Genomic DNA, 18,917 nt, shown 5'->3' on the forward strand with positions numbered 1-18,917 from the left:
TGGTACTGGCATAAAGACATACAGATTAATGGAACAGAACTGAAAGCCCAGAACTGAACCCTCGAATATATGGTCAAATGATGTGTGACAAGGGTGCCAAGACTGTTTAAGGGGAACAGGTTAAGTTTTTATTGCAAATGGTGCTGAGAACTGGATATTCACATGCAAAATGATGAAGCTGGACCCTTACCTCACACCATACATGAAAATTCACTAAAAACTGGAGCACAGACCTAAATGTAAGAGCTAAGCCAAAAAACTCTTAGAACAAAACACAGAGAAAAAGCTTCATGACATTGGATTGGCAATTATTTTTTGGATATGACATCAAAAGTGCAAGAAATAAATGAAAGATAGATAAATTGCACCACATAAAAATTTAGAACTTCTGTGTATCAAAAGGCATAATAATCAAAATGAGAAAACAACCCATGGAATGAGAGAAAATGTTTGCAAATTATGTATCTGATGGGTCAATATGCAGAATATATAGATAACTTCTCTAACTTGACCACAAACAACCCAATTTTAAAAAAGGTGAAGAAGGGCTTGAATAGACATTTTTCATAGAGGCTAAACAAATGGCCAGTAAGACATGAAAAGATGCTCGGTATCACTAATCACTGGGGAAACGCAAACCCAAAGCTCAATGAGATACCACTTCACATCCATTAGAAAACTCAGAAAATAACAAGCATTGGCATGGATGGGGAGAAACTGGAGCCCTTGGGCATTGCTGGTGGGAATGTAAAATGGTAGAGTCATTGTGGAAAAGGTATGGCAAGTCCTCAAAACATTAAACACTGAATTACCCATTGACTTCTTCCCAGCAATTCAACTTCTGGGTATATCCGTATGAACTGAAAGCAGGGTCTTGAAGAAATATTTGCACACCCACTCACAGCAGCATTACACAATAGCCAAAGGGTGGAAGGAAACCAAGTGTCCATCAAAAGATGAATAGCTAAGCAACCATGGTATAAACATACAATGGGATATTATTCAGCCTTAAAGAGGAAGGAAATTCTGACATGTGCTACCATGAGGATGAACCTTGAGGACATTACATTAATAAGATCAGCCAGTCACAAAAGGAACTCTTATAAGACGCACCTTGGGCAGTCAAGTTCATAGGAACAGAAAGGGGAGTGGTGGTTCCCAGAGGTGGCAGGGAAGGGGGATAGGGAGTGAGTGTTTCAGTTCTGCAAGATGGAAAGAGTTGATGGACAGATGGGGGTGGTAGTGATGGTTACACAAGATGTGAATGTACTTCACACCACTGAACTGTACACTTAAAAATGGTTAAGATGGTGGGGTGGTGGGGTGCCTGGGTGTCTCAATCAGTTAAACGTCCAACTTCAGCTCAGGTCATGATCTCACAGTTCATGAGTTCAAGCCCCAAGTCAGGTTCTGCAGTGACAGCTTGGAGCCTGATTGGGATTCTTTGTCTCCCCCTCTCTCTGCCCCTCCCCCACTCACACTATCTTTTTCTCTCTCAAAATAAATAAATAAACTTAAAAAAATGGGTAAGGGGTGCCAGGGTGGCTCAGTCGGTTAAGTGGCCAACTTTGGCTCAGGTCATGATCTCACAGTTCACAAGTTCAAGCCCCATGTCAGGCTCTGTGTGGACAGCTTGGAGTCTGGAGTTTGCTTTGGATTCTGTGTCTCCCTCTCTCTCTGCCCCTCCCCGGCTTGTGCTCTCTCTCTCAAAATAAACATTAAAAAATTTTTTTTTAAAAATGGTTAACATGGTGATTTTTAGGTGATGTGTCTTTTACCACAATTGAAAAACAAAAAAGTACACCCTGAATTTGACCACCTCTTACCAGCTCCACTGCTACCTCCCTCGACCATGGCTCTATTGTCCCACGTCCTGACTACTGTAACAGCCTTCCAACTCCGCTTCTGTTTTCGCCACTCTCTAGTCCAGCACTGTCCAGGAGACACAGAATGAGAGCAGTGTGGGTAATTTAACACAGTCTAGGAGCCATATTAAAAAGCGTGAGAGAAATTGGTGAGATAAGTGTTAGCAACATATTTTATTTGATCCAATATAGCCAATATATGATTATTCCAACACAGAATTCATAGAAAACGTTACTGAGATCTCTTTTCATTGCAAATCTTCAACCTCTGGTGTCTAGTTTATGCTCATGGCACGTTTGGATTTGGACTAGCCACATTTTAAGGGCTCAAGAGCCACATGTGGTTTCTGTACTGAGGAGCTGCACCTCTAACCTGTTCCCAACACAAGGCGCCACAGTTCTGTGAAAGCATGCACAGATTGTGTCGCTCCTCTGGTCAGAACGTGCTGACAGCTTCCTGTATTACTGAGTCAATGCTAACGTGCTTACAAGGTCTACAGGTTTCCATGCTCTGGCTTCCTGCCTCCTCTCTAACCTCACTTTCCACACTGGTCTTCGCTTGTCTCTGTAGCCTGTGCCAAGCTCAATCCCATTTCTGGGTCTTTGCACATGCTATGTCCTCTGCCTCCAACACTCTTTCCCCAGATACTTCATGGCTTGTTCCCTTCTTTCAAGCTTCTGCTTAAATGCCATGTGACTGGAGCCCCTCCTTTGTTTGCTTATTGTCTGTTTCTCTCACTAGAATATAAACTCTGTCTAATCTGTTCACTGTTCTATTCCCAGTGCATAGAATAGCACCTGGCACCTGATGGAAATGCAATAAAAATATGTTGGGTGAATGATGACCATTTAGAAGGGGCCAGGGGCCTGTGCTTACTCTGGCCCGGCAGCCCTGTCCTTTGTGGTGCTGGGCCTCATTAAGGCAGCTCAACATGCTTGCTCATGTCCCTTTCCACTCAACCTAAACTTACTCTTCCCTTGAAATCCCAGATCAAGCCCAACTTCCTCTAAGAAACCTTTCTGAATGTTTCTAATGAACAGGTTCTGTCTGGCCCCTTCCCATCCATTCCTTACCTGCTTAATAACTTATTGAGCATTGATTACAGGGGTGGAAAATTTAAAGGTCTCTGTGGGCCAGACCAGGTGGGGGCTCTAGGGAGCTGAAGGCCATGTGCTACCTCTTGGCTCCAATGCCACCTGGTGGGAATGTGAGCGCTGTCATACCAGGGCCGCAGATTTTTCCAGAGAAGCCAAATATGTGGATTTTTATATGGACTCTTCTAGTCTTGAAGTGTTTTTACAAACTCAGATTGACCCACAGCACACACATCTTGTCATACCAGGAAGCAGGCAAAAATGACCAGGGTTGTGTCAAAAGGGCACAAATGAGAACCTCAGGGGGCTCTCTCCGGTCACAGATGGACTGAGGATAATAACTGTCATGGATCGAAACATATCAAGGCGCCCAAATCTGTAAGTTCATAATTACACTACAAAATAGACATAACAAATGGCATGATCACATCTGGAGGATGCTAGGGAACCGACTCATCATTTGAACAACTGGTGAACAAAAAAAAGGAAGGCTACAAGGTTTACTCTGCCTTTCCTATGCGAACTGTGCCTCAGGTAACTAGGTAGTTGATGAGGGGGCTCCTCTCAATATGGAAGTATTCCAGCTAATAAACAAAAGGAATGGCAGTAGTAGAGTGCCGCCATCTTACAATCCCTGATGAGTTACCAGATCTATACAGGGCTCGACAGTGACTGACAATGGCACATAACACAATGACCAGGTATTAATATAGCTCTTGGTGGAAGTATGTAGCTCCTCAATCATCCCACGTACAAGTAGATCTGCCCCCTAAACACACAAACAACTGAACGTGAATCTGATCTGGATCTCACTATCCAACTACCAACTGACAGAAAATAGGGGACAAAGGGACACATCAGGAAAAGCACAAATGACCCAATTCCTTCAACAAAACACTGCAAGAAAAATGAGAGATAGAGCAGAAGTCTACAGATAAAAAGGAATTTAAGAGACGTATCAATTGATCGCATGTGACTTATCTGTACTTCAATGCAAACGATCGAATAGTAAAAAGTTTGGGGAAACGTGAATACAAATGCAGTTGACCACTGAGCAACACGAGTTCCAACTGCACGGCCTCACTCACACACGGATCTTTTGGATAAATACAGTATTGTAAATGTATTCTCCTTTCCTTATGATCCTCCTCGTCTTCCTCTTTTTTTTTTTTTTTAAAGGTTTTACTTTTAAATAATCTCTATACCTAACGTGGGGCTCAAACTCACAACCCCGAGATCAAATTGCATGCTCCAACAACTGGGCCAGCCAGGCGCCCCTCCTTATGATCTTAATGACACTTTCTTCTCTCTTACGTTATTGTAAAAATGCAGTATATAATACATATATAGATAACATACAAAGCATATGTTAATCAACTGTTTATGTTATTTGTAAGGCATCCAGTCAACAATAGGCTGTTAGTAGTTAAGTTTTTGAGGAGTCAAAGGTTATATGTGGATTTCTGACTGTGTGAGGGGTCGATGCCCCTAACCTTTGCATTGTTCAAGGTTCAACTGTCTTTGTTTCTTTTTTAATGTTTATTTATTTTCAAGAGAGTGCCAGAGAGAGAGAGATGGGGACAGAGGATCCGAAGCAGGCTCTGCACCGACAGCAGTGAGCCTGATATGGGGCCTGACCCCACGGACCATGAGATGATGACCTGAGCCGAAGTTGGGACACTCAACCAACTGAGCAACCCAGGCGCCCCTCAACTGTCTTTGATATTAAGGAATTATTGTGAATTTTGTTGGTGTAATAATGATATTGAAGGTAAGTCTTTAAAAAGGAGGCCTTGGGCACCTGGGTGGCTCAGTCAGTTAAGCACCTGACTTTTGATTTTGGCTCAGGTCATGATCTCATGGTTTGTGAGTTTGAGCCCCACATCATGCTCTGTGCTGACAGCATGGCACCTGCTTGGGATTCTCTCTTTCCCCCACTCTCTGCCTCTCCCCCACTCGCAATCTCTCTCAAAATAAATAAACTTAAAAAAATAAAAATAGATGAAAAGGAGGTCTCTCCCTGTAAAAATCCCTGAAAGATTGACAGAAGAAATACCAGTAAATAAACCCATGCTGGATAGGCCTTGATAGTGTAGCAAAAGTTCCTCACGGATGGAGATGAGGTTGGCTGGTCAAGCCAGAGAAGGTCTCTTATGTGGAATGGGACTTGGCACAGACAGGTGAGGCTCAGAGGACTGGGGGGTGTGGTGGGGTGCAGAGAGGCCTGTGAGGTCAGGCAGTGTGTGGCTGGGATACCGGGATGGGTGCTAGATTAGGTTCTCCATCCTGCACCCAGAGGGTGCCCTCCCCACCTGAGGCCACAACAGGCACCATAAGATCAGACTCCAGCATGGAGGCCCTGGCCCTGGCCCCGATCCCCACCTCACGGCTCCCAAGGGGCCCTCTTACCTCTGGGGCCGGCTCCATGGTGCTGGCTTTTCTTCCCACTCCACTGCCACCCGGTTGCTTGGATGGCATCTTCTGGAGGAAGTCAGAGATCCTCTGAACTAAAAAATCACGATCTTTCAGGTTGGCAAACAAGAAGGTCATTTTGCTCTTGGTGCTAATGGACAGAGGACTGGGCAGGACACTGGAGCTGTCAGCTTTTTCAACAATAGTCACCTGAGAAGGCAAAAAAAAAAACCCCAACCTATTAGGCATCTGTGTCTTGGGACAGAAAGCTGAACAGTTTTGTATGTCTGAGACACAGTAGCCTCACATAGTTCTCTCCTGGCCAGGGTGCTGTGAGGGGTCAGGGGAACTCTCTGGGCCCCACTGCATTCATATGTGGACTCTGCTGCTTGCTAACATGTGACTCTGAGCAAGTTACGTGCACATCTAAGCCTCGTTTCCCCCAGTTGATGCAGGCGCGAGCATATCAGCCTTGCAGGGCTGTCATGAGAATGATGATGCAGAATGAAAGGTGCTCAGCCCAGCTGCTAGTCCATTTGATTTCCCAAAGATGTCCGGTTACTCTCTTACTCTAAAGCACAGTGAGTGGCCCTGCTTGCACTTGCTGACAGTGTGTCCTGGGTCCAGCTCTGACCTTGAGGCGTGTGGACAGAGCATCACAGGTGTGGAGGGTGCAAAAAGGACTTTGAAGGGATGCCTCTGCAGAGCCTGCAGCCCAGGGGCTGGACTATGGACATGTAGGTGAAGCATAGTTCTCACAGGTGAGTAGGGACCAAAGGGTGAGCTAGGACTCCATCAGGCTGCTTCGTGCCGAAGGCACCTCCAGGGAGGTACAGGGAGGTAGCAACTGAGGTTGAGAACTGGTAGAGCCAGGGGAGGAACTGAGGCAGACATCAGGGCAGAATTCCCAGCGAACACCCTGAGGAAGGGATGGGACCAGCTTGACAAACAAGGAAAGGCTGGAGAAGCTGGGGCAAGAGTGAGGACGAGAGGGATGTGTGAGTGTGTATTATGTGCATCCCATATGTATCCCATATGTATGTATGTGTGCAAATGTACGTGTAGGAGTACACACATGTGTTATGGTGTGTATGTATGTATGTATGTGTAGGTATGTGCATGAATGCATATAGGGGTGGTAATGTGTACGTGTACTTACATGCGTGCAAGATGCATGTGAGCGTGTGCGTGTGCGTGGTATATGTGCAGATGCATGTGGGTGTGTGTATGGTGTGTGTATATGTGGATAAGTATGTGTGCAGATGCATATGAGTGTGTGTTTGTGTGTGTGAGCACATCTGCATGCATGTAAGCTAAGACCTAAAAAGGAGTGAATGGTTCACTAAAGGTCCACAGGTCACAGCAGGCAGCTGGGGACTCTTCTAATCACAGGAGATGCTGGACGAGCCGGGGCAGGGCACTGACATGCTGTGGGAGGAGGGGACTAATGGGGTTCAGTGCAGGCAGCACCCTCCCGAGGAGGTGGCTGTGGAGAGGAAGGGACATGCTATGGTTGGGATGCGGGAACAAGGCCAGGTCAGGAGCAAGGACGGCTCCTGCTTCTGAGCTGAGCGGACGGACGGACGGACGGAATGTTGCTTCCCAAGGCTGCAACAGGAAGAGCATGTTTGGAGGGTGGGTGCAGAGTCAAGAGCCTACTGGGTGTGGGCACACAGCATGCTCTGAGTGGAAGGCCCTGTGAAGTGCCCTGGTGGGTGCAAGGAGGATCATCAGCACCAGGCCGGGTCTGTCCAGACTAGCTGCGGGACCAGTCTCATCCCAAGAGCCCCAGACAGTCTGCCCCCGCCTCAGCCAGAGCTCTCTGCCATCAGAAATGGCAGGATCAGGGGTGTCTGGGTGGCTCAGTTAACAGACCAATTCTCAGTTTCGGCTCAGGTCATGATTTCATAGCTCATGAGTTTGAGCCCCACCTCAGGCTCTGCACTGACAGGGTGGAACCTGCTTGGGATTCTGTTTCTCTCTTTCAAAATAAAAAGTAAAACTTAAAAAAGAAAAAAAAGGTAGGATCATCAGGAGAAATAGAGCTGAGGCCTAAGGAGACCTCTGCACCCACCCCAGGTCTCAGGGCCAGGTCAGCACAGCGCCCAGGATAGACTCACGGGCCCAGTGCAAAAAGGGAACGTGGGGTTAGGGGCTACCTGAGCCTTGAGCTTCTGGGTCTGTGGCTCTTTTGAGTCCTTTGCCTCTGACCTCCCTTGGGGAAACGAGGCAGCACATAGAACCCCCCACCCCTGCTCATAGCTGCACCTACAGTTTGAGTGCGTTGTACAAATGCAGGGAGGTGTCACTGTTCTGGGTTTTTAATAAAATCAAGATACTGTGATTTGGGTTATAACTGAAGAACCTTACTGGGCTTCCTAGAGTTGAACAGCCCGCCTGTTCTGCTGGGCCATGAGGAAGAGGAGGCCTGGGAACCTGCTGTGACTGTGGGGTCAGTGCTTTCCATCTGGGCAGGGGCCCTCTCCCTCACTTTCTACACCCTTCACGGCAGCACAGAACAAATGGCCTTGACTTCAAGGTCCCTGCGGAAGCCTAAGAGACCTGAGAAAAAACACTTCCGACAGGTGAGAGCTGTCCCGTCCCTGACAGGTGAAAGCTGACCCTTATCTGTGACAGGTGAGAGCTGCCCCCATCCCTGACAGGTGACAGTGGACTTCCAGCCCTGCTGGAGCCAGAGTCACAGCCAAGGCAAGTGTTGGGAGAGGAACAGTGAGATGGCCTCCAAGAGTGACATGGTGGGGCTGGTGAGGGTCCATAGTCCTCCAAGCCCAGCCAAGGCAGGACTTCGCTCAAGTCCAACTGCAGGGCCAGGAAGGCAGGACTTGGGGACACTCACCTGCTGGACACCACTGGGATTTGACTGGAGAGGCACAGGGATTTGACTGGAGAGGACTTTCCTGAAGTTACCTCATGTCCCAGTGTGAGTGCTTCTGGCATGCCAAACCCCACCCTGCTCCCCAGCAGTCAAGGGGATCCCTGAGGGAACCTGGCAGCTGGAGGGGCCTGGCCCCAGTGCAGGGGCTCAGGGAAGTTGCTGACTTGCTCTGTACCCTCTGCAGGCCTGCCACCAGATGTCGTGGAGCTGGCATGGCACTGGGGGCTCACCTCCCGGAGGGGTATGATGAGGTGGCATGCGTCCTCCTCTTTGCTGGCAAAGCAGATGTAGTTGCTGGAGATGAACATCTGGCCAGGGATGTGCAGTTTGTTGAACGGGGTCCACAGCGTACAGCCTGTGTGGCCATCCAGGCGCTCGTCCCTGGGCAGCCGGAACGTGGCCCGGTAGCACTCATTCTTGGCTCGGGCATCCAGGTCTCTGGGAAACCAAGGTGGGGTGGGAGGAAAGGAGATAAGAGTGAGGACACAATATGCCCGCAAGGGGACCTCAGAGCCTTGGTTTCCACACGGGATTGGGCTCTTTGGGGTCATGCCCCAGAGACCTTCGAGTTCAATAAAACACACAGCAGATGCCCATGTACCACGGGAGACATCTGCATGACCAGCAGAGGACATGTATGCAGCAAACAGTGTGCCTTTGGGCCGCAAGGGCTCTGGAGGACACCCACAGCTTGACAGGGCTTCATACGTTGCTTGCTCAGTGCTGAGGATGGACAGGGCCCCAGTGCCCAGGGGTTCCCCACAACTGCCCTGCATGCCTCTGCCCAAGGCTGCTACTTCTGCCAGGGAACACCCAGCCCCACTCAAACACCCAGAGGAGGACTCCCCAAGATGCCCTGTTGATGAATGCAAGGGTATGCTCGCTTATCTGATGGCCATGTGAAGTGGCCGCCTGGCACCCTGGTCCTGCCCCTTTGGTGGCTCTTTCCTTGGAAATATCTTTCTCTTCAGCCCCCCGGGGTAGAGGGGGCTGCCAGCAGCCTGAGCAAGGCCTGGCAGGCACACCCTGATGGACAGTGTCAAGTCCTGGCCCTGCTTGTTTCCTTTCTGGAAGGTTCCAGCAGCAACCCCATCACTCACATATGGAGAGTGACATCCTTGGATGGACGTGCTGGTCCTGAAGGTGTACCCCACGGTCTGGGCCAAGGCCATGGTGTCTGGGGGCAACCCAGGAAACAGCCAGGCGGGGATGAGGTCTTGGTACACGGGTATGAATCCGGGAACCCCTGAGCTCCCGGCCAGTCGTGCGGGTTTGCAGCTACAATTGAGGAACACAACGGTAGTGCTCCGGGGAGGAAGGCCAGCCATCATTACTGTCTACCAATCGCCAGCATATGAGCCCCTCCACCTCACAGGGCTTTGAGAAGTAACTCTTCGTGGTTAGTAGTAGCTATTTTTGGATGGCACCTCTGTGGACCTCATAGTGTCCTCCTGTCCCAAATACACCCCGAGAGGGGGGCGTGTCCCTCCCACCCCAGAGGGCCACTCACCGCTTCAGAGCCGAGATGTTCCTGTGTGGCCGGGAAGGCCGGGGCAGTGCCTTGTCCTCCAGGAAGCCCTCACTGTCCAGCAGCTGCCGCATGGCCAGGTTGGCCAGCTGCTCCATGAGCTTGAAGGTCTCACCAATGTTCAGGAACATGGAAAAGAAGAGCTCCTGGTCCCGGGTGTCCACACGGATGCTCTCGGGGAAGAGCAGTGTGGCATTCTTCTCCAGCCTTGTGACGTCTACCCATTGCACCACCAGGCTCACTGCATGCCCGCAGGACAGATACACCAGTGGGTCAGACGGGCCGGAGGGTTGGGCAGCACGTGCACCCACTGGGACAACCGCTCCCCAGGGAATCACTGACTGTGTGTCCCCCATGCCTGAGCCTGGTTGTGCTGGGACATGTGATCCACATGGAGGGACCGGCCCCAAGAATATCTGGGGTGACTATGTGTCCCACAAATGATTGAAGGGTAACACAGATGAACATGGGAAGTGAGCTGAGACTCTGGTCCAGAGAAGCCCACCTAGTGGGAGTGCGCTGACAGTGGGGACGTTGACCCCTGCCTGGTGAGGAGGTGGGAAGGGCAGGGTGGAGAGGGAAGAAGGGCAGGTGGAAGGGTGTGTCAGATGTGTGCCTGGTGGGACAAGGCCTTGCTGGGCTCAGGAGGGCTGAAGCCCTGGGAGCTCTTTCCTGGGGTGATGTAGCAGCAGAGGGCGCCAGCCTTGTGTCCGGAGGCAGGGAGGGTCCTGCAGCAACAAGGCACCCCATAACCCGGAGCCACTCAGGGATGGCAGGTGCCCTTGGATATTCCACTTAAAGGAGAGAAGGGAGCCCCCGTGCAGTCACTCTGTGAGGAACCACATCGATGGATGGAGGTGGGATGGGGAGCCCCCAAGAGCCAGGTGCAGACCTAGCTCGAGTCTGGGCCTCCCTACCGAGAGCCGGTGAGGTGCACTGGGTTTCGGGGAGATCCTCTGGTGTGTGTGTGGGGACAGAGTATCTGGGGGCCGAGAGGAAGGAAGGCACTCAGGAACCCCAGCGGTCCGGAGAGGTGGTGAGTTTTCTGGGGGGGGGGGGCAGTGGGGAGAGAAGCTGAGGATGATGGGCCTGCCTGCCGCACTCACCTTCCTTCCCCAGCAGGAACGAGTAGAAGCACAGGTGGTTGACGGTCAGGTAGAGCCAGCCCTGCCGGGGCACGCGACCTTTCCAGTAGCTGCAAGAGTAGTAGTTGACCAACTTCTCCCCCTCCGGCATCCCGAACTGCTTCCGCATCTTCAGCTCGGCCTCCTTGAACTTTCCGGGGTCCTCGTCTCCCTGGGGCTGCAGGTTCTTGTTCTCTTCTGCAATGATGCCCTGGAGGAGGACAAGGGAACTGACTCTTGGCCTGCCCAGGGGTTTCTGTGGCCCCAGGGAACCCAGGCAGTGGGACCCAGGACTCTCATTCATTGGCCCCAAGGCCACAAGCATGGGAGGCCCAGTGGGCAAGGCTGGGGCACACAGTTGGACAGACAGACCCCAGGCAGATGCCCTCAACTCCCTGAGCTAATAATACTTCTAGCATGGCTGGCTTGAAGTAGTGACTTTAAAAATAAACATTTCTTCTTCTTTTTTTATTTTTTGAGAGAGAGAGAGAGAGAGAGAGAGAGAGAGAGAGAGCGTGCGCATGTGTGCATGTGCACGGGAACAGGGAGGGGGAGAATCCCAAGCAGGCTTGGTGCTGTCAGTGCAGAGCCCGATATGGGGAGGGGGGGGGGCTCAATCCCATGACCCTGGGATCATGACCTCAGCTGAAACCAAGAGTCAGACGCTCAACTGACTGAGCTACCCAGATACCCCTAAACTCCTGAATTGGTTGGCTTAAAGTTTTTTAGGGCATTTCTCTCTCCTTTTTAAAACTCTGCTTTTTTAGGGGCACCTGGATGGCTCAGTCGGTTGAGTGTCTGTCCAACTTTGGCTCAGGTCATGACCTCATGATTTGTGAGTTCAAGACTGCATTGGGATCTGTGCTGACAGCTCAGAGCCTAGAGCCTGCTTTAGATTGTGTGTGTGTGTGTGCACGCGCGCTGCTCCCCTACTCGTGCTCTGTCTCTCTCTCAAAAATAAACATTACAAAAAATTAAAAAAACCAACTCTGCTTTTTTATAGATGGTTCTCATATTTCATTCTTTTCATTGCTTATTTGAGGTTTCTAGCTTTGGTCCTGGATCCCTTCTGCCACAGGTTTATGTCTTAGCTGGTTTTCAGGACGTGTTGCCTTTCTGCATTGTTCCTTTGTTTCCTATGCAGTTAACTTCTGCCCTTTGTGATTTCCTTCAAATTTCCTGATATCTGGAGTCAGAAATGCTAACTTACTGAACTGGATGCCTGGCTCATTAGTTTCCACCTTTTCTTTTTCTTCTCATAAGATTTAAGGCTTCAGATGTTCTGTGTACTGTTTTTGCTGCAGCCCACAAATTTGGATATGCAGTAGTATTTTGACAATCATTCAGTTCTAAGTATTTTCTTTTTTAAAAAATTTCTTAAGTAGGCTCCACACCCAGTGTGAAGTCCAGTGTGGGGGCCTGAACTCACCACTCTGAGATCAAGACCTGAGCTGAGATGAAGAATCTGATGCTTAATTGGCTGAGCCCCCCAGGCACCCGAGTTCTAAATATTTTTTAATATGCGTTTCTTCTTTAACCCATGAGTCATTGAGAAATTTTGTTCTGTTTTGTTGGTTAGTTTGTTTGGGTCTGGCATGGATGAAACATTTAATAATGTTGCTGCTTCATCATCATCAATATTCTTATTTTTAAGCTTATTTATTTACTTTTGAGAGATACAGAGATAGCATGAGTTGGGGAGGGGCAGAGAGACAGGGAGGGAGAGAGAGAATCCCAAGCAGGCTCTGCACTGCCAGCACAGAGTCCAATACAGGGCTCAAACTCACGAAGCTGAGAGATCATGATCTGAGATGAAACCAAGAGCCGGATGCTTAGCCAACAAGAGCCACCCAGGTGCCTCCATTATTAAGTTAAGCTCCACTCACAATGTAGAGCTTGAACTCACATCCCCGAGGGATCAAGAGTCGGGTGCTCTACCGACTGAGCCAGTCATTATTATTATTATTATTATTATTATTATTATTATTATTGCCCAGCTTGCTCATTAGGAGAATAGAGACTTGCCTTTGCCCTCCTTGCCTTTCTTTGTGCAGCTAGAAAGGCAATGCAGGTCTTACTCTGAACCCCAAAGCACACGGGGAAGAGCCGAGGAACTATTGGTGTCATCTGCCCAGGTCTGGAAAGTTCTGGCATAAAGAAGTCACAGGGCCTGCTCAAAGCAACTATGCACCGCAAAACTTTGACTCAGTAAGAACCTCCAAGAAATCTAATTGAAGGCAAAATAACTGAACAAAAAGAAGACACACATGAGCATGCGCTTAGGTAGATGCTCCTTACAGTGTTAACTGTCCCCCTGGAAGAGGAAACAACCCAACTATCATTGCATCAGTTTTTATGCATATTCCACTAAGTATAACATATATGACCTAACCAGTCCCCTGACATAAAGCGCTCAGTACGGTACTCCATAAATGCTACGCTAGCAAGAAGTACCGCTCTCATTTTGCAGAACAGATAGCAGCTGCTTCCCCTCCTACCATAGACTGGAAGGTGCCGTTTCCAGTCTTTCTGCTGACAGTGCTGCAGAGTATGTGTTATTCTGCATGTATGACGACACCATATGGTATATTCCAAGGAAGGGAATCACTGGGGCAGAGGGTGCACACATTTTTAAGTAGTGTTCGTTTTGTAAATGAGACATGCCTCCAACTATTCTATCACTTCCATCTTCTTCCTGTTACGGTGGCCAAGGCATTGGCCATGAGAGCTGTTCCTTTGTGGGGAATAGAAACTCCCAGCTAAGCTTGGTCAGACTCCTGCAGCTGGCCGGGAGAAGCAGGGACCTGTGTGGCAAGTTCAAATGCCCCTTTCAAGACTGAGAGAACGGGAGTGAACACTGCCTTCCATTTCTAGTAAACAGAGAGAAGACCTAACCACACTGTTTGGAGGTTAAATAAGATGATACAGGTGAACCTGCCAGCCCAGAGCAGGAGCAGGAGCCAGTGGTGGAAGTTGAACCTTACGTGTATCTTGCCCTTGACGAAGGTGGTGATATCTTCCTCATTGTCAAAGATGGACAGCGTCTGGAGTAAGTTATTTTCCAGCCATTCCCAGTGCTTTGTGATCTCTTTGCGGGAAGAACCTAGGGAAGGTTTGGTGGAGTAAAAAAGAGGAAGATCATTAAAATCACCAGGCCTTAACCATAAATTCAGAGACTAAAACAGATGACCTAATTTGCTATATCCAAAAGACTCCAATCTTCAGGCTGCTTACTCTTTTCCTACTTAAACTTTACGTACAAGCGTGCCTGGGTGGCTCAGTCAGTTAAGTGCCTGACTTTGGCTTAAGTCATGATCTTGGGGGTCGTGAGTTCGAGCCCCACATTAGGGTCTGGGCTGACAGCTCAGAGACTGAAGCCTGCTTTGGATTCTGTGTCTCCCTCTCTCTCTGCCCTTCCTCTGTCCTCACTCTGTCTCTCTCTCAAAATTAAATAAACATTAAAAAAACCACAACTTTACATACATAACAGTAGTCATGAACACGAAAAATGGTTCAGGAAGAATTGTAGAGAGTCATGTGGAACATAAAGCCTCCATTTCCTCTAACACCAAGTAAGAGTCACCACTAGCTTCCTACATGCCCTTCCAGAAATAGTCTATAGATCTGCAGGTTTGCTTAGTTGTAAAGATTTCCCTTCCAGATAAAAGGACTTGATGTGGTCTTTGATATATAGGTGACTGACCAGACAGTCAGACTTGTAAGTGCCAGCAGTTTCAGGAGCATTCAGGTGTCCACAGATGGCAGCTGGATGGAGCTTCCTGTAGGACTCCAGGTCCCTGGCCAGCTGGTCTTCTGTGGGGCAAGCTAGAGGCTCTCGCCTGCTCTCTCTGAAGCCAGAGGCACCCACCCAGGCCTTTGCCTGCAAGGTCCTCCTCACCACCCCTGTTCACACCCAAGCCCTTCTCCTGCCCCCTCCTGACCCCTGCAGCTTCTGGCTAGTCCCCAGTTTCAGCCCGCCTAGGAGGTAGTCCCTTCTCTCCTCAGGGAAGGGTTCTGGAGGGCACAGCAGCTCCAGTGGTAATGGAAAAACTTAGGGCAGTTTTAATGCCGCTCCTGAAGGGTGGGGCAGCTGTTTTCTCTGCCCCCTCTCCCCAACTGAAGGAACTGGGAGGGGAAGCAAAGGGATGACAGGAGTCTCTGCCTGGCTTCCCCTACCTCTTTGGGATTTTGCCTGTGCCTGGCAGGGGATTTCACTCAAGAACTGTTTTCTTTTTCTTTTCTTTTTTTAAGATTTTAAATTTGATTTATTTGGAGAAAGAGAGAGGGGCACGTGTGCAAGCAGGGAAGGGTCAGAGAGGGAGGGAGAGAGAGAATCCCAAGAGCGGGGCTCAAACTCATGAAACCGTGAGATCATGACCTGAGCTGAAACCAAGGGTTGGATGCTTAACTGACTGAGCCACCCAGGCGCCCCTCAGAAACCGTTTTCTGAACGAATGAACACCAGAAGAGTGAAAGCCCTGCATCCTTCTCAGCTGATCAGTTTATGGACTGTGAGTGCCCATGGTAAGGCCCACAGATTAGGCATGGAGGGAGCCTGAGTAAAGACCCAAGTCCAATTTTTGCTGGGTGCCTGATTCTCTGCCACCCCATCCTTTCCTACCTATCAACAACCTTCCACCAGCTGAAGACTCAATCCTGACCCTGCCCTGGCCAGGCCAAGTTGGTCCCTACCATCAACTCTGTCCCAGGCATCTCGCTCACTGATTGCTCTGGGACATGTCACAACCCAGCTGGTCTTGGTTAAGGTTGATTGTTCCTTTACATTTACCCAAGGAGTTCACTACTCTAGCAATCAATACTGAGTTAAGACCCTTCCCCTCTCCCGTGGGCCAGTGTGAAGATGCCCACGTGAAGGCAATTAAACCCAGATTCATACAACTGTCAGTGAGTCACAACAGACAATCAAAATTACAGGCATAATTCCACCCACAATTTCCTTCTTCTCCCCCCGTTTTTCCTTTGGACTTCTTTTATGGCCTCCTTTCCCTGGTGCACAGAGGCCAAGGTCTTGTTGGTAGGAGAAGGGATTTCTCTTTCTCTCTCTCTCTCTTTTTGCCAAGAACCTGCATTTGAATTTGGAAGTTAAATTTGCAAGTGATACAGCTCTAGAGTCATTGTCTTTCATGCACACATTCCTGGCAACCTCAAACAGAAGAAATCTTGTCCACACTGTCCACTGTGTGGATCTGTCTGCACTTTGAGTATAAATATTTACCTATGTGCATTCAAAAGAATTATCAGAAGTAACTCAATCTTCCCTTAGCACTAAGTAAACACAAACTATGCCATCTTTATGTTAGGTTCAGAGAATAAAAAAGATAGCTAATTATTATTAAGTGCTACTTCTGTTTTCAGAACTTTTCATGGAATATCTTATTTTCTTTTTAGAGAACCTTGGAGACAGTACCATTATTTTTGTTTTATAGGATGGAGGTGAGGCACAGAGAGGTTAAGTGAGTTGCCCAGTGTCACACAGCTGAGATGTGACCAAACCATGGTCCTAGCCCAGGCTGACTGGTTGCTCAGACTCTACCCTTGCCCTTAGGGAGCTGCCAGTCTAGGGTGAGAGCCAGTGAGCCCTTAGTGTAAAAGTGCTGGTAAAAGTACCCCAAACATGGTGAGTCTGGAGTAGCAAGAAGGAAAAAGTGGATACCTGGGTCTGGGGAATCTGGTTTTCCATAGGAGCTGACACTGGGCGGGTTCTCAACAGAGTGCAAGGTTAGGTGGATGTGGGGGGGACACTACACATTGGCCAGGACAGGTGTGTCTGGTCTGGCTGAAGGCCAGTTGTGAGATGAGGGAAGGACAGAAATGGAGGCAGGCTGGCCCCAAAAGTCCTTTAATGGCAAGCTAAGGAGTCAGGATTCACTGGGCAGGTGTCAGCATGACCATGTCTGGTTTTGCAGAGCTGAAGGGGAAGGAGGGAGGCACAGCAGAGGTCAGGGCAGGCTTGGGGGGTGTGGTAGAAGCAGGAGTAGGTCAGTGTGTGGCCTGAGGCTAAAGACTAAGGCTCCCCAGCACCAGGCCCTGCTAGTTCCCACACTGCCACAAGCATGGCCTTCCTCTCACTGCCATGGATTGTCTCTTCCTCATCTGCTGAGAAGGAACATTGCTGAGACAAGGGAAAATCTCAAGGGCCCATTTTATTTTATTAAAAAAATTAAAAAAAAATTTTTTTTTTCTTAACATTTATTTATTTTTGAGACAGAGAGAGACAGAGCATGAACAGGGGAGGATCAGAGAGAGAGAGGGAGACACAGAATGTGAAACAGGCTTCAGGCTTTGAGCTGTCAGCACAGAGCCCAACGCGGGGCTCGAACTCACGGACCGTGAGATCATGACCTGAGCCGAAGTTGGACGCTCAAACAACTGAGCCACCCAGGTGCCCCTAAAAAATTCTTTTAAAGTATTTATTTATTTTTGAGAAAGAGAGAGAGAGAGCATGAGCAGGAGGGGCAGAGAGACAGGGAGATACAGAATCGGAAGCAGGCTCCAAGCTCTGAGCTGTCAGCACAGAGACTGACATGGGGCTCCAACTCATAAACTGAGAGATCATGACCTGAGCCGAAGTTGGACGCTTAACTGACTGGGCCAACCAGGGGCCCAAAGGACCCATTTCATTTCTTTATTTTAAAGTTTTATTTATTTAAAGTTTTATTTATTTGAGAGAGAGAGAGAGAGAGAGAGAGAGAGTGTGTGTGTGAGTGTGTGTGAGTGTGTGTGAGTGTGTGTGTGCGCACGTGCGGGGGAGGGGCAGACAGAGGGAAAGAGAATCCCAGTCAGGCTCTGTATCCTCAAAACACAGCCCGATTCAGGGCTCAAACCCACCAACCGTGAGATCATGACCTGAGCTGAAATCAAGAGTCAGATGCTTAACCAATTGAGCCACCCAGAGGCCTCCACAAAGGCCCATTTTAGAGTAACGTGTCTCCTTGCAGCTCAGGCACAGGACAACCTCCCTGGGTCCCACCCCATAGGAAGCCCCTCTCTCAGGCAGACTCTGGAACCAGGAGAGCAGGGGTCCCAATTCGCCCCCACCTGGCCTTGGGCAATCCCAGACTTTGAAGCCTTTGTTGATTCCTACACAGGGGAAAGGGCACCTCTATTCAGGTGCCAGGGAGGAAGATGACTTTGGAAGAAGGGGTCTCAGCTGTGAACGCTCTTATCCTTTTTCAGGCCTCCTAACCCTCACTGTGCCACAGTTTCCTCATCTTCAAAATACAGGGGAAAAAAAAAACTCACAAAAAACAAAGTTTCACCTTCTCGAGTTTTCGGGAAGTTCACATAAGTGCCTGGCCTGCTGCATGTGCTGTCTGAGTGCTGGCTGTGACCGTTAATGTATCCCAGTGACCTCAGCTGGGTTGGTACCCACTGAAAGAGGACCTCCTCCCAGACTCTAGGGAGGGCTGAGCGTGTCTCCTCCCAGGTGGATGACTACTGCCAGTCCCATTATTCACGGCAGCTACTTCTGTAAAGTCTCATGAACAATACTGACCCCAGGGGAGCTACAGGGAAGGCTAAGCTCCTATAAACCTGTAGTCACAACATTTTCATCAACCGATCAATACATGACTTTGTTTTATGTGGCTCTCTGATTAAAGGCACCCTATTTAATATATATTAATTCCCTAACGTGGAACTCATGGCTAGCAGCTCTGTCTGTAACACATGCCTGAATGAAGCTTCTCTAACACACCTACTTTCTCTATGAGGCACATCACACTTTTTGTGCTTAGGAACCCAGCCAGCACCTTGGCATTACATTTGGGTCCACTTTATTTATTTGTATTTTATTTATTCAAACAATTTTTTATGTTTATTAATTTTTGAGAGAGAGAGACAGAGAGAGAGAGAGAGACAGAGCACGAGCAGGGAGAGAAAAGGAGACACAAAATCTGAAGCAGGCTCCAGGCTCTGAGCTGTCAGCACAGAGCCCAATGCGGGGCTCAAACCCACAAACTGAGATCATGACTTGA

The 18,917-nt window shown here is 49.0% G+C and overlaps 2 protein-coding genes across 3 annotated transcripts in view; one reads left to right on the top strand and one right to left on the bottom strand.

The window, feature by feature from the left end:
* SQSTM1 (sequestosome 1) overlaps window positions 1-18,917 on the top strand; it is a 217,658-nt gene that overhangs the window by 71,649 nt on the left and 127,092 nt on the right. The gene's annotated exons all lie outside the window — the stretch shown is intronic.
* Window positions 1-18,917, bottom strand: part of TBC1D9B (TBC1 domain family member 9B) — a 46,072-nt gene that overhangs the window by 22,557 nt on the left and 4,598 nt on the right. For both annotated transcript variants that reach the window (XM_060636414.3, XM_060636413.3), the window contains exons 3-7: window positions 13,905-14,023; window positions 10,903-11,131; window positions 9,779-10,037; window positions 8,499-8,706; window positions 5,370-5,582 (exon numbers count right to left, since the gene is read on the bottom strand). In XM_060636414.3, the coding sequence (XP_060492397.2) occupies window positions 5,370-5,582; window positions 8,499-8,706; window positions 9,779-10,037; window positions 10,903-11,131; window positions 13,905-14,023 (1,028 nt within the window). The remainder of the gene's footprint in view (window positions 1-5,369; window positions 5,583-8,498; window positions 8,707-9,778; window positions 10,038-10,902; window positions 11,132-13,904; window positions 14,024-18,917) is intronic.

The sequence above is a fragment of the Panthera onca genome, chromosome A1, assembly GCF_046562875.1.
Source record: "Panthera onca isolate mPanOnc1 chromosome A1, mPanOnc1 haplotype 2, whole genome shotgun sequence".
NCBI classification, from domain to species: domain Eukaryota; kingdom Metazoa; phylum Chordata; class Mammalia; order Carnivora; family Felidae; genus Panthera; species Panthera onca.